We start from the raw sequence: 14,236 nt of genomic DNA, 5'->3' as shown, positions 1-14,236 counted from the left end.
GCGCACATTCAACAAATTTGATATAACAAAGTGGATATTTGTCAAATCCGGAATGATTTACAGTATGTGTTGTAACAGGCCCACAACGTCAGATTTAGATATATTTAGCTGTTTTCGCTACATAACATTTTAAAGTAGTCCCTTTTCAGGTTTAGAAGAAGTGACTGCTAACTCACGTTCGTATGAGCTGGTAGCATAGCTAGCGTATAGAAATCGGTGGTAGTAGTCATTTTTAACTGTAATGCAGTTGATTGGGGACGATGACATGAACATATATTGGGGTTGACAATCATTCAAGCATTTTACTCTGATTTTAACATATTTTGAAATACACTAATAAACTTTGATTTGATTTTAAATACACATACGACTCACATTCAAAGACATTCTAACTACTTTTGCTGGGGGGCAATATGGAGATTCGGGATCTTTCCCCAACGGCATCTTTCCCCCACGCGTTTCCATTGTTTTGGTCGAGTTCCATTGACCTCTTTACCCTATCTATTGAACCTCCTACAGACTGTAGAGCACCAGGTCTACAACCAAAGAAAATGTCTTAATATCAAATATGGGCATTGAAGTATGAAGCAGGTCCCCTCTCTGTGAAGCAATGGAATACCATTCCATAGGTTGGCATAGAAAGCTCAAGTTAAGTCCTGTCTGTTGCTCTTTTGTAGCTCTTTAAGAATAGATCTTTGGAATTTTCAGGGAGGTGTTTATTGGAGCACATCTTGGAAAGTGAGCACCTCTCCTAACCTTTCATCGCTGCAGCACTAATGGATGTCACCGCTGGAACACAAGTAGTGATGGGTATTGTGTTATGCAAAGGGTTTGTATTGTGTGTGTGTCAGTGTTGGTGTGTGTGTGTGTGCATGTGTGTGTGTGCGTGTGTGTAATTTGTGTAATGTAATGAATTGTATACTCCTGAGTGGCGCAGTGGTCTAAGGCACTGCATCACAGTGCTAACTGTGCCACTAGAGATCCTGGTTCGAATCCAGGCTCTGTCGCAGCCGGCCGCGACCGGGAGACTCATGGACGGCGCACAATTGGCCCAGCGTCGTCCAGGGTAGGGGAGGGAATGGCCGGCAGGGATGTAGCTCAGTTGATAGAGCATGGCGTTTGCAACGCCAGGGTTGTGGGTTTGATTCCCACGGGGGGCCAGTATAAAAAAAATATATGTATTCACTAACTGTAAGTCGCTCTGGATAAGAGCGTCTGCTAAATGACTAAAATGTAATGTAATATGTATACAATTTATGGGGCTTTTACTCATTAACTTTTCCAATGCAATATAAAACCAGACTTACGGCATACAACTTTAATATGATTATATTTTATTGGATAGCTTTTTAATTGTTTCCCTTTTTGTCTTCCGATCTAAATCAACAATAAGAGACTTTCCAAACTCAAAAACTTTTCTCAAACCGCAAGATTATTTGATCAAAATGCCAAGATTTCATTCTATATAAAAATGTAAATAGAACATAAGAACATTTCTACAGCTGTATCAACTCCTATGAAGTGGCTATCATACAAAGGTGTGTGTGAGTGTGTGTGTGTGTGTGTGTGTGTGTGCGTGTAGTACTGTGATAATGAGCTTTGAGCTGGGAGACCCTTGGAAGTACTGGGTCCTTTACTGCTTACATAAGAGCACACAAAGCAGACAGACGCTGAGACAGGGTCAGGGAGAAGGAGGGGGCATGAAAAGGAATCCCTCACTTTGTGCACCTTCTCAGAAGTCTCGCTCCCTGGACGCCACTGAGAAGGAAAGCAAGCCACTGAAATGTCGATAGCAGGCAGCCGTGTGGGGATCCCTGGAGCACAGAACTCCACACCACCCTGGCTAATCGCTTTAACGGGCCGAGGAGGAGAGAGAAAGATAGAGAGGACAGGGCAGGGAGAGAGCGAGAGAGAACGAGAGAGTGAACGGATATGAAGAACAGAGAATGGGGAAGGACAAGGAGGGAGAAAAGGCATGGGGGATGAAAGGTGAAGGGGCTAAAAGAGGTGAGAAGGTGCTAAACTAGACAGGGCTTCCCTATCTTCCCTCTCTTAAGGGATCCCCCTTCATGTGGAGTTAGTCCGACATGGGGAGACTACCAGCACATTAACAAGTCAATCTCTCTTCCTCCCCTCACCCCGATGGGCTCTAAGGGGCTGAGGGGTGAGCCAGCCATCAGGATGAGAGAGACACAATGACACAGCTGTGGATTGGTAATTGGTTGATAAAGGGGTTTCGGGAGTGGGAGGGGTGAAGGGGTGGGGGGGGTGAAAGGTTACACTTGGCAGAAGGGGGTGTTTCCATGACAGGGAGACTCCAAAACCAATAGTACCAGGAGTGGGGAAATCCTCTCCAAAAAACTGGAGCAAATACATTGCTCAGAGCTGATAAAGCAGCCGCAGAGTCCTAGAGACACCCTCTCAGGAGATAATGACAGGTCGGGGCTGATGCTTCCAAGTCTTGTACCAGTCTACTGAGTTGTCCTGAAGTTGGAATGTACCTATAGTCGTCTTTCTGAATAGCCCCTCCTCTATAGCTTGTCTAGCAACTCCAAATCATTCCTACGAGGGTAAATGAAGATATTATGAAAACTTTCTCTTCTCACAGAACAAACATTTTGAAACATTAGCAGTAAATATGAGTTAACAAATCCAACAACAAAAAAACACCACAGACAATGTATATCTATATAAACCAATAATGAAGAAAAGTAAGATTTTCCTCTTTCCTTGAAAAATGTATACCACTATCCTCTACCTCCTCATGATCATCATCATCATCATCATCATCATCATCATCATCACCACATGCGTTTACACAGCCCAGACTTGGCAAGTACAGTTGCCTTTGATTTACTGGACCCAATCAAGGAAATTACTGTTTGTAAACTTCATCATCTAGCATATTCACATAGTCATCTCTCCTCTCCCTCCCACACAGAGAGGAAATGAATGGGAAAAATATTAAATGTAAAAGTAATAACAAATAACAAATAACACCGCAGGAGGGGGGAGACTGTGTGTGTGTGTGTGTGCATGTGTATGTGACAGCATGAGTGATAAGGAGTGTGAAATAGAGAAAGAGAGAGAGAGAGAGAGAGAGAGAGAGAGAGAGAGAGAGAGAGAGAGAGAGAGAGAGAGAGAGAGAGAGAGAGAGAGAGAAAGTATAGGAGCGAAATTGTGGGACAGAGGTACAGATGCCGTATCTTAATTTGATCATCCTGTTGTTGCAGGAAATGGAAACTTTTAGTATATTCAAGGTTTAAAAAGGCTTCTAAAGTTTGTCATTTACACTTTGACATTTCAGACATGATTTTCCCTTACGAAAAATTCATCAACCCCTACAAAAATGTCCATTAACTATAATTCACATTAGAATTCACATGTCCTGTTGCTGCAGGATTATTTTCCTGTTGTAGCAAACTGGCTCAAATTAAGATCCTACATCTGTAAGAAGGGAACTTGAACGAGCGAGAGAGAGAAGCAAAGAAAGAAAGAGACGTTGCACAAGCCCCGCTTGTGATTCATTCCTTAACTTGTGGCGAGCGTCACTAAACAGGCAATGGAAACTTCTGCAAATGTAAATACGGTTTGGTTAAAAATATAGCTCCTTAATGCACACCACATGTGGCTCCCTGGCAGACCCTGCTCTATTTTGACGGGAGGAGACCGAGGGAACGCAAAGAAGAGAGAGAGAGAGAGAGAGGCAGACAGAGGGATAATTTAAAGGTGAGATATTAAGGAAGAGCACGTGAGAGAGAGAAAGATATATAGAGAACGATAGAGAGATAGAGTGTGTAGTTGCTCTGACGCGTCCTAGCTTACCTTGGGCCTTCTCCACGAACACCACCTTGGAGTCTGGCAGAAAGTTGTGTCCGCTCAGGAGGATCTTCTTTCCCCCTGTGGCGGGGTAGCTGTCCAGGCTCTGCTTCTCTATCAGGGGCAGCTCCTGGGCCGAGCGCTGGGCTGGAGGAGGGACAGACAGAGAGACAGACAGGCAGACAGACAGACAGACATGAGGAGAGAGTGTTAATTCACATCCAACTTGGCACAATAGCTGGACAAAAAAAGAAAAACAGTGAGCGGATATACACTTTATACTGGATACCTGTACACAACAGCACTCCAAACTGCTAAAGCTTTCCTTACCCACTCCCCATCCGCCCCCAGACCTCCAGATCCCCTACCTCCCCAACTCTGCCATGTCACAGCAGGAGTTGGTTAGCAGCAGTCTTATCAGTTTTCTAATGGCTTTTTAACACCACTGGCTATTTTCAGATTTTCAGACAACAGATGTTTTTTTTAACGTCAAATATATAAAAATTGATCAAAACAATATTTATCTGGTGACCCAATCAGCTTTTTTACTTTCTAGATTCATTATTTTTCATATTAATTCAGGGAGGAACGAGCCTAATAATGAGTCATACTTTAGTCATACTTTATCCACCACCTGTCTCTGCTTTTATCAATGTACCTCGGGGCTCTTGGTTATCAAGACCATGTTTACAGCCAGACACACAATGCTCAGTCATTACATCACTATGAAATTTACTTGATTCATTCATCTGTAATAATGATCCATTCGACCATTGTCAAAAATGTGTGCCATAATCAACCTTGGACTATAAACTAAAATACATTCCTACCATCCACCCCACATAGTCAGTCTCCTCAGCATGGACACGACCACACACACACACACACACATGCACACACACACACACACACACACACACACACACACACACACACACACACACACACACACACACACACACACACACACACACACACACACACACACACACACACACACACTCAACTGATTGACATAGTTAGCGGTTTCCATACACTCTTCCAACCCCGCCAGATCTAGGGCTGGCAAATTACCCTTCATAAACCTGTGATAATGGGGTAGCCTCACCACAATAAGTTAGGCATAAAGTCATAAAATGCACTGAGGGATAAATAACATATGTGCCTGACTTCACAGTTATCAATTAAAGTACAATGCATTCAATGACTTGGCAAATTGCTTTCATCATATAAAAGGTGCAAAAGATTTGAATTGGATCCAAAAGGCCACCTCATACTGATTCCCATGCTAAGAGAGTGTTATTGGGTTTGTGTGTGTGCACCTGTGGAGATGTGTGTGCATAAGGAACAGTCATTGTGTGTGTGTGTGTGTGTGTGTGCGTGTATGCATGCGACGGTGAGTCCATGTGTGTGTATATGTGTGCGCACATGTGCGTGTATACTCACAGCACTCGATGGGGTTGGAGGAGGCCTGTAGGGAAATGGTCCTGCCATTGGGCTGGTTGATGTGCACACGGAACACCATCCTCACACGCGTGTTCTTGCGCCCAATGTCCGTCTCGCCCTTACGCAGCTCAATGTCAGAGTTCCGCAGCTTCAGAATCCCTGCACAGTCAATGCTGTCACACAGGGGAGAGGATACATTTTAGCATCAGCATACTGGTACTAATCAATATACTGTCTGTATGAGCTCTATGCTACAGCTTGTCTCAAGAAGAAGATCCTGAGTTTATTATAGACCATGATCATGAGACTATATCGAGACATACATTACAGATGGAATATACTGTATCATATAACATAAACATAAAAAGTACAGTATGTTATTATTAGGACATCATCATTAGACCATAGAGACATGTATAATGCAGATGTACATTATGTTCACTGTCATGAACAAGTCCTGGAGCTCTATTTGATCAAAGAGACTAGAGCCGGATCCACAAAGCCTCTCCCAAGGTAGGAGTGCTGATCTAGGATCTGGCCATATAATATTATTAATTATGATCTAAAAGGCTAAATTGATCCTAGATCAGCACTCCTACTCTGAGACGTCTCGTCTAAAGTTCCGGATCACAGATATCGGAAATCTCGCAGAACACTACTGAGTCACTCCCAATCTGTAGGTTCTTCAAAGAAGAACATTCATTCGTTTATGTGACTTTTAATGTTCCTGGTGCCCCAGAATACAGCTCTCTGGAGCGATCTTCAGGGTCGTGTTCATTAGGGCATGTAACAGAAACCGCTTTAAAACTATTTGCAACAGCTTCACTCAGTTTATCGTCTATTTGTTGCTTAATGAACACGACCCAGGTCTTTTTTCTCTCCACCTTCTCTTTCCAGAAGAGAAGCTCATTGGCTGCCGCCTGCATTCTCACAGCCACTTTATAACCCTCTGCCTTTCCTAAAAAAAAAACATGCTCCCTCTGCACTGTTCGATTCTCACACTTTTAACATTTAAAACATTTACGGTTTCAACCTTACTAACCAATGCCACATTTAGCTGCAGACTTATTTTTTTTCTTTGCCGTCTTTATTTATTTTAATTCATTTAATTTATTTTTTTGCGGGAGGATTTTCCTTCTTAGGGGAAAAAGGCATCACTTTTCAGACTGGCCTTTCAAGAAATTAAACTAAAACCAAAAAGTTGCTGGTAAAAAGTCAGGAAATACATATGGGATATGGCTTGGCATTTCAATTATTTTACATTGGAGCTTTTTGGGTGGAATTCCTGGAACATGTTAAATGTCAAGTTTTATACAAATCTATTTTTCCCCTTCACTTTGGTCTGTCCGAATTATATATATATATATTTTTTGAACACTTACAAGAAGTTTCTTTAGTGGCTCATGCATGATGTAAGTGTTCAGTCATGCAGTTATGGTTTTAAAACAAACACATTAGGGGTAGTGTGCCATGCTCTATTTTACTGTCAAATGACTGTTGGAATGAACATTAGTGTCTCTCTTCATGAACTATGGTGTGGAGCAGCCAGTCACGGCTTATAGCAGTTGAAGTCAGCTCAAAGTAAAGATCTGTAGTGACAGCATGGCGACTGTTGGTGATAATAACACTGCAAGATGTATCCTACACTTGTGGTGGAAGAGTGTCAACAAAGCAATAAGTCACTGACTACAATTGTGGAAAGGTGGCAGGAAAGGTTACCGACCAAAAAACTTGATTTGCAAGTTGATGGTTTATTTTACATTTGTTTGTCAAATCAAAATGAACTGACAAATTTGACTAGTTGAGTGGAAATGTTTTTTTTTACAACAACAACTCTACTTTTTCAGTGAATGTTATGTGATTTGAAATCATAGTATAGAAGTAGCCCAGAATCTTCTAGATTCTCAGACACTGCAAACTGTGTAATAAAGTAGTAGCTACTGGTGACTATCCATTTCAATGGGTGGATACTAGACAACAGATAAAACTTTATCAGTCACAAGGGGGACGAAAGAGATAGATTGATATGTGTCTGGAGTCTGACATCAGTTGTCTACAGTACCGTCTATGTAACGTCCCACACAGTGAGTGAGCGAGAGAGAGCTGGCGGGAGAGCAAAAGGCTAGCCGGAGTGTTATCAGGCTGACTGTTAACAGCTCAATGGAAAGACGCCGTCAGTGACCGACCCTCCTCAGACAGACCCTGGGCTTTGTTCATTAGACACCAAACAGAGGAAAACAGACTGAAACATAGAAGGACTACCTGGACTTTTAAAACGTTTTCAGTAGTGTGCCCTAATGAACACTACCCTGGCCTACACTGTTCTACCCCAACCCTGAGGCTCAGTTCTACTATATACTTTCACGCTCTCTCCCACTCGCTTATAAATCAAATCAAATCAAATCAAATCAAATTTTATTGGTCACATGCGCCGAATACAACAGGTGCAGACATTACAGTGAAATGCTTACTTACAGCCCTTAACCAACAGTGCATTTATTTTAAACAAAAAAGTAAGAATAAAACAACAACAAAAAAGTGTTGAGAAAAAAAGAGCAGAAGTAAAAATAAAGTGACAGTAGGGAGGCTATATATACAATAGAATAAAGTGACAGTAGGGAGGCTATATATACAGGGGGGTACCGTTGCATAGTCAATGTGCGGGGGCACCGGCTAGTTGAGGTAGTTGAGGTAATATGTACATGTGGGTAGAGTTAAAGTGACTATGCATAAATACTTAACAGAGTAGCAGCAGCGTAAAAAGTATGGGGTGGGGGGGCAGTGCAAATAGTCCGGGTAGCCATGATTAGCTGTTCAGGAGTCTTATGGCTTGGGGGTAGAAGCTGTTGAGAAGTCTTTTGGACCTAGACTTGGCACTCCGGTACCGCTTGCCGTGCGGTAGCAGAGAGAACAGTCTATGACTAGGGTGACTGGAGTCTTTGACAATTTTGAGGGCCTTCCTCTGACACCACCTGGTATAGAGGTCCTGGATGGCAGGGAGCTTTGCCCCTGTGATGTACTGGGCCGTACGCACTACCCTCTGTAGTGCCTTGCGGTCAGAGGCCAAGCAGTTGCCATACCAGGCGGTGATGCAACCAGTCAGGATGCTCTCGATGGTGCAGCTGTAGAATTTTTTGAGGATCTGAGGACCCATGCCAAATCTTTTTAGTCTCCTGAGGGGGAATAGGCTTTGTCGTGCCCTCTTCACGACTGTCTTGTTGTGTTTGGACCATGATAGTTCGTTGGTGATGTGGACACCAAGGAACTTGAAGTTCTCAACCTGTACCACTACTGCCCCGTCGATGAGAATGGGGGCGTGCTCAGTCCTCTTTTTTTTCCTGTAGTCCACAATCATCTCCTTTGTCTTGGTCACGTTGAGGGAGAGGTTGTTGTCCTGGCACCACACGGCCAGATCTCTGACCTCCTCCCTATAGGCTGTCTCATCGTTGTCGGTGATCAGGCCTACCACTGTTGTGTCGTCGGCAAACTTAATGATGGTGTTGGAGTCGTGCCTGGCCATGCAGTCATGGGTGAACAGAGAGTACAGGAGGGGACTGAGCACGCACCCCTGAGGGGCCCCCGTGTTGAGGATCAGTGTGGCAGATGTGTTGTTACCTACCCTTACCACCTGGGGGCGGCCCGTCAGGAAGTCCAGGATCCAGTTGCAGAGGGAGGTGTTTAGTCCCAGGATCCTTAGCTTAGTGATGAGCTTTGAGGGCACTATGGTGTTGAATGCTGAGCTGTAGTCAATGAATAGCATTCTCACGTAGGTGTTCCTCTTGTCCAGGTGGGAAAGGGCAGTGTGGAGTGCGATAGAGATTGCATCATCTGTGGATCTGTTGGGGCGGTATGCAAATTGGAGTGGGTCTAGGGTTTCTGGGATTATGCTGTTGATGTGAGCCATGACCAGTCTTTCAAAGCACTTCATGGCTACAGACGTCAGTGCCACGGGTCGGTAGTCATTTAGGCAGGTTATCTTAGAGTTCTTGGGCACGGGGACTATGGTGGTCTGCTTGAAACATGTTGGTATTACAGACTCAGTCAGGGACATGTTGAAAATGTCAGTGAAGACACTTGCCAGTTGGTCAGCACATGCTCGGAGTACACGTCCTGGTAATCCGTCTGGCCCTGCGGCCTTGTGAATGTTGACCTGCTTAAAAGTCTTACTCACATCGGCTACGGAGAGCGTGATCACATAGTCGTCCGGAACAGCTGGTGCTCTCATGCATGCTTCAGTGTTGCTTGCCTCGAAGCGAGCATAGAAGTGGTTTAGCTCGTCTGGTAGGCTTGTGTCACTGGGCAGCTCGCGGCTGTGCTTCCCTTTGTAGTCTGTAATAGTTTTCAAGCCCTGCCACATCCGACGAGCGTCAGAGCCAGTGTAGTATGATTCAATCTTAGACCTGTATTGACTCTTTGCCTGTTTGATGGTTCGTCGGAGGTCATAGCGGGATTTCTTATAAGCGTCCGGGTTAGAGTCCCATTCCTAGAAAGCGGCAGCTCTACCCTTTAGCTCAGTGCGGATGTTTCCTGTAATCCATGGCTTCTGGTTGGGGTATGTACGTACGGTCACTGTGGGGACGACATCATCGATGCACTTATTGATGAAGCCAGTGACTGATGTGGTGTACTCCTCAATGCTGTCTGAAGAATCCCGGAACATGTTCCAGTCTGTGCTAGCAAAACAGTCCTGTAGCTTAGCATCTGCGTCATCTGACCACTTTTTTATTAGCCGAATCACTGGTGCTTCCTGCTTCAGTTTTTGCTTATAAGCAGGAATCAGGAGGATAGAGTTATGGTCAGATTTGCCAAATGGAGGGCGAGGGAGAGCTTTGTATGCGTCTCTGTGTGTGGAGTAAAGGTGGTCTAGAGTTTTTTCCCCTCTGGTTGCACATTTAACATGCTGGTAGAAATTAGGTAGAACGGATTTAAGTTTCCCTGCATTAAAGTCCCCTGCTACTAGGAGCGCTGCATCTGGATGAGCGTTTTCCTGTTGATTAATGGCCTTGTACAACTCATTCAGTGCAATCTTAATGCCAGCATTGGTTTGTGGTGGTAAATAGACAGCTATGAAAAATATAGATGAAAACTCTCTTGGTAAATAGTGTGGTCTACAGCTTATCATAAGATACTCTACCTCAGGCGAGCAAAACCTTGAGACTTCCTTAGTATTTGATTTTGTGCACCAGCTGTTGTTTACAAATATACAGAGACCGCCACCCCTCGTCTTACCCGAGTCTGCCGTTCTGTCCTGCCGATGTAGCGTATAGCCTGCTAGCTGAATGTTATCATTGTCGTCGTTCAGCCACGACTCCGTGAAACATAAGATATTACAGTTTTTAATGTCCCGTTGGTAGGATAACCGTAATCTTAAATCGTCCATTTTATTCTCCAAAGCTTGAACGTTGGCTAATAGGATTGATGGGAGAGGCAGTTTACTCGTTCGCCGTCGGATCCTTACAAGGTGACGACAAAAGGGAAAACTGACGTCCTCTGAATAGTTTTCTTGAATATCAGATTTATCCATGGTGCCCTGTAAAGTGTAATGGCTGAAGTTCCACAACGTATCCCCAGTCTAGATTTGATACGTTATAAAGGGGCAATATAGCATTGTTGGAAATGGAAAGGTGTATGCATGTTAGGTTCAATCCTGTTAAACCAACAAAGTTCATTTTCCAGTCAAAGAGATCTGATATATCATGGTGCTTGCCAAGTATCTTCGTAACCTCCCACAATATCTAAACAAATATTAAAATACGCTTTAACTTAATATAAACCCATTCAGTCTACATCAGTTCTTCTAAAAAGTATATTATACCATTGAAACACAGAGGAGAATAAAGCTACAGTTCAATAGATGGTGATGGAGGTTATACAACCGGGGTTGGGTTGAGATTTAGCTGCCTTCTCCATCAGAGAAAGTCCTGGGCCTCAGGACAGCAGACCCATTGTGGCCTGAACAGAGCCCCAGGACAGGAGCTGCTACCTGGGCACCCTGCGGAGCACAACCTCCTGACCTCCTGGACATAAGGATATAGTGATTTCTGGAATTTAGTATTTTTATGCACACAGCAGATTGGGTGCAATGGGGAGTAAACCAACATAAATAGGGCCTATTGGATTTCATGGGTATTATTCCTTTTAGACTCTACATTATGTACTGCACTGTATTATGCATGCTTTGGTTGTCTTTCTTCCTGAATTCCAACACACACTGTTGGTGATCATTTCACATACTGCAATGGTTCCATTTTTAACACAGTCCTTTTGACTGCATATGAATTAAAAATAGAAAAATCTCTGCCATTGTTAGTCATGCCCCCCTCCTAAATAAGTCTATTTAACACACATATGCTGTTAGAATTTTGATATCACAAACAGAATTTGTGTTATAAGCAGTTTTAAGAGGACATGACTTATTTTTTGCAGGGAAGACGTTTTGATTTCAATATAATATCAGAAAGAGTAGATTCTGAGTTTTCCAAAACACTTACCTTTTTCAAATAACTCTCCAAATTGAAGAGATACGCTCAAAATATAACTTTTTCCAAGAATAACCGCTGTTTCATGCGTTCCATATGTGAGCATGCAGCAGCAGATAGCCTACTGCAGGGTTCCCCAACAGGCAGCCCTGTAAAGTGATTTTATTTGCCCCCACCCAAGTTTTCGTAGCAACAAAAAAAACAATGTTGAAAAAAAATCACGAATAATTGTTGGACATAAAAGACTGTACGAACACCAGCGAATCAGCTCCAAGAGATTTTAATTTTGGAAATCTGTTCCCAAGTATTCCCACACACACAATAGAAAGACACGTGATTGTATACAAATGTAAGCAAGGTTTGAAATTATTATGTTTTTGTCAAATATTATATCTGTTTGGGCTTCTTGCGGTCAATTTGCAGTCTACAAATTATTTGTAATTATGTTCCTGACCCTGACCATCCGCTCAAGAAAAAATCTGCCTGCGGCTAAATCTAGTTGATGATCCCTGGCCTACAGTAACATAAACGAATGAAAATGCTTTAATGTTACCTAAGATCTTCATAAACACAACCAAATTATAATTTTTCTGATAGCATATATGAAATGTATTTATTTCACTGTTAGAACGTTGCAGTAAAAATGCTTGCTCGTTGCCTCAAAGTGGGGTCCCTCGAGGTCTAGCTTTTCTAGTGTCAAGAGCGAGAGAGAGGAGAGTGAAAGGACAAGCACTCACATGGCTCTCATGTTGTTCTCAGGCAGCAGAGGGATCTCCAGCACCTTGGTGTTGGACTGCAGGGCCTCATGGCTGGCGGTAGAGACAGTCTTGCCCGTGATGCGGTGGACCTGGTAGAAGGCGTGCGGTCGCAGGAGGCGGTCGTCTGCGGTCCCGATGAACAGCTGCAGGGTAAGGGGCTCGCTCTCCATGTAACCGTAGAGCTGGCAGGAGAACAAAGAGATCCAGGTGAGACCCAACGTCAGGTTTTAAAGTACCTCATAAACAACCCGTCATTTGGGGAAATAGAGATTGAACACCACATCAGCTACTGATAGTTAAGAAGCCCTTTAATGATAGCTTTTAGTGAAGGTTTTTTGGGGGAGGTTTCAGAAAATAGACCCTTTGGTCAGATTTGTTTTTCGGTCAGGTTGGAGACCTGTTTCCAGATTCTTGGAGTCTTCTGTTTTTCGAATTTGGGAGTAGTTTGTTAATGTACATCCCTTTAGGGGAGGGTTAAAGAGGGTTTTGATCTTTTGGAGGTACTCTGTCTGGGGTAAAGATATTCTGGGCAGCCAGACACAAGCGCTGATGGAGAGGTTGGCTTCCCATCACTTCACTGTTCATTAAAACCTCACAGCTGCCATAAAAAAGTGCCCAAGGAGAGGCTAGCAGTCGACAGTGACTCAATGGAAAGTGACCATTTTGGAGACCAAATACAAAACCAAGACGATAATTTAAAAGTCTGCCTCTGAGCATGATGCACAATATTTATGAGGATTTGATCCCCTCAGCAATGGACTGAAGTTAGTAAACATTCATTTCCATGTCAGAAAAGGAGTTGAATTCATAAGGGGTAATCAAAAACAGTATTTTGGCAATCTATGTTGAATATTTCTGCTGGTGCACGTATTAAGTATTTTAAATGCAATCCTTGATAGAATTGCTTTTTAATGTGATCAGCAATATCTCAAGAACAATACAACCTAGATGATTAGTAGCTCCACACGTGTTCAATAAATGTCTAGTACACACAATATCAAAATACCAATGTTTATGAGAAAATATAAATTCTGGTCAAAAGTGACGCACACTCAATTGAAACAAAATGTCATGACTCTTTATCGTTTTGTTCATATTTCTTTCATGGTCTGTTTTTCTACATTGTTGATTACATTCTGCTGCGTTTGGTCCCAAAAAATTATAGTGGCCTTGTGGTTAGAGTGTGCCCTGAGATTGGAATGTGGGAGTTCGATCCCTGGCCGAGTCATACCAAAGACTGTAAAAATGGGACCCAATGCGTCTCTGCTTGGCACTCAGGAAATAGATTGGGGATAAGGCCCTGCGATAGACTAGCGTCCTGTCCAGGGGGTGTACTTGTACATTAAGCTGCCTCCCACTACAGAAACAGGAGAGAGGCTCCTGCTCCTATGAGCCAAGTCTACTTACTTTTGGTCGCAAAATACAGAAGAACATCTCTATCCACATTTACTTGGATAGCTTGACTTTCACACAAAGACAACCCCAGATCACAGTAAAGCAAGGCTAGCTTAATGTCTACAAGTCGCTTACTCCCTTTAAAAACATTCACATACTTGTGCCTAGCATGCTGACAGCATACAACCCCTTGGCCTCTGGGCATTTATGAATATGCATTCTAATTTTCATTAAGGCCTATTAAGCTCTGGAGCGGTGCCATAGACGGTGTCACACAGAGATGAAAGAGGCTCCTGTATTGGAGCCACCACTTCAAACAGTTTTACACTTCCCCTCTTC

The 14,236-nt window shown here is 43.2% G+C and overlaps 1 protein-coding gene across 1 annotated transcript in view; it reads right to left on the bottom strand.

Moving 5' to 3' along the window:
* LOC311140568 (nuclear factor of activated T-cells, cytoplasmic 1-like) overlaps positions 1 to 14,236 on the bottom strand; it is a gene marked incomplete at both ends in the record, with an annotated part of 67,593 nt that overhangs the window by 37,091 nt on the left and 16,266 nt on the right. The window contains 3 exons of the mRNA XM_084175684.1: positions 3,826 to 3,966; positions 5,266 to 5,438; positions 12,482 to 12,684. Coding sequence (XP_084031810.1) covers positions 3,826 to 3,966; positions 5,266 to 5,438; positions 12,482 to 12,684 — 517 coding nt within the window. The remainder of the gene's footprint in view (positions 1 to 3,825; positions 3,967 to 5,265; positions 5,439 to 12,481; positions 12,685 to 14,236) is intronic.

This window comes from Coregonus lavaretus (genome assembly GCF_964263955.1).
Source record: "Coregonus lavaretus genome assembly, chromosome: 13".
Taxonomy (NCBI): Eukaryota; Metazoa; Chordata; class Actinopteri; order Salmoniformes; family Salmonidae; genus Coregonus; species Coregonus lavaretus.
The sequence above is the reverse complement of the archived record's forward strand: the minus strand, read 5'-3'. Positions and strand labels throughout refer to the sequence as shown.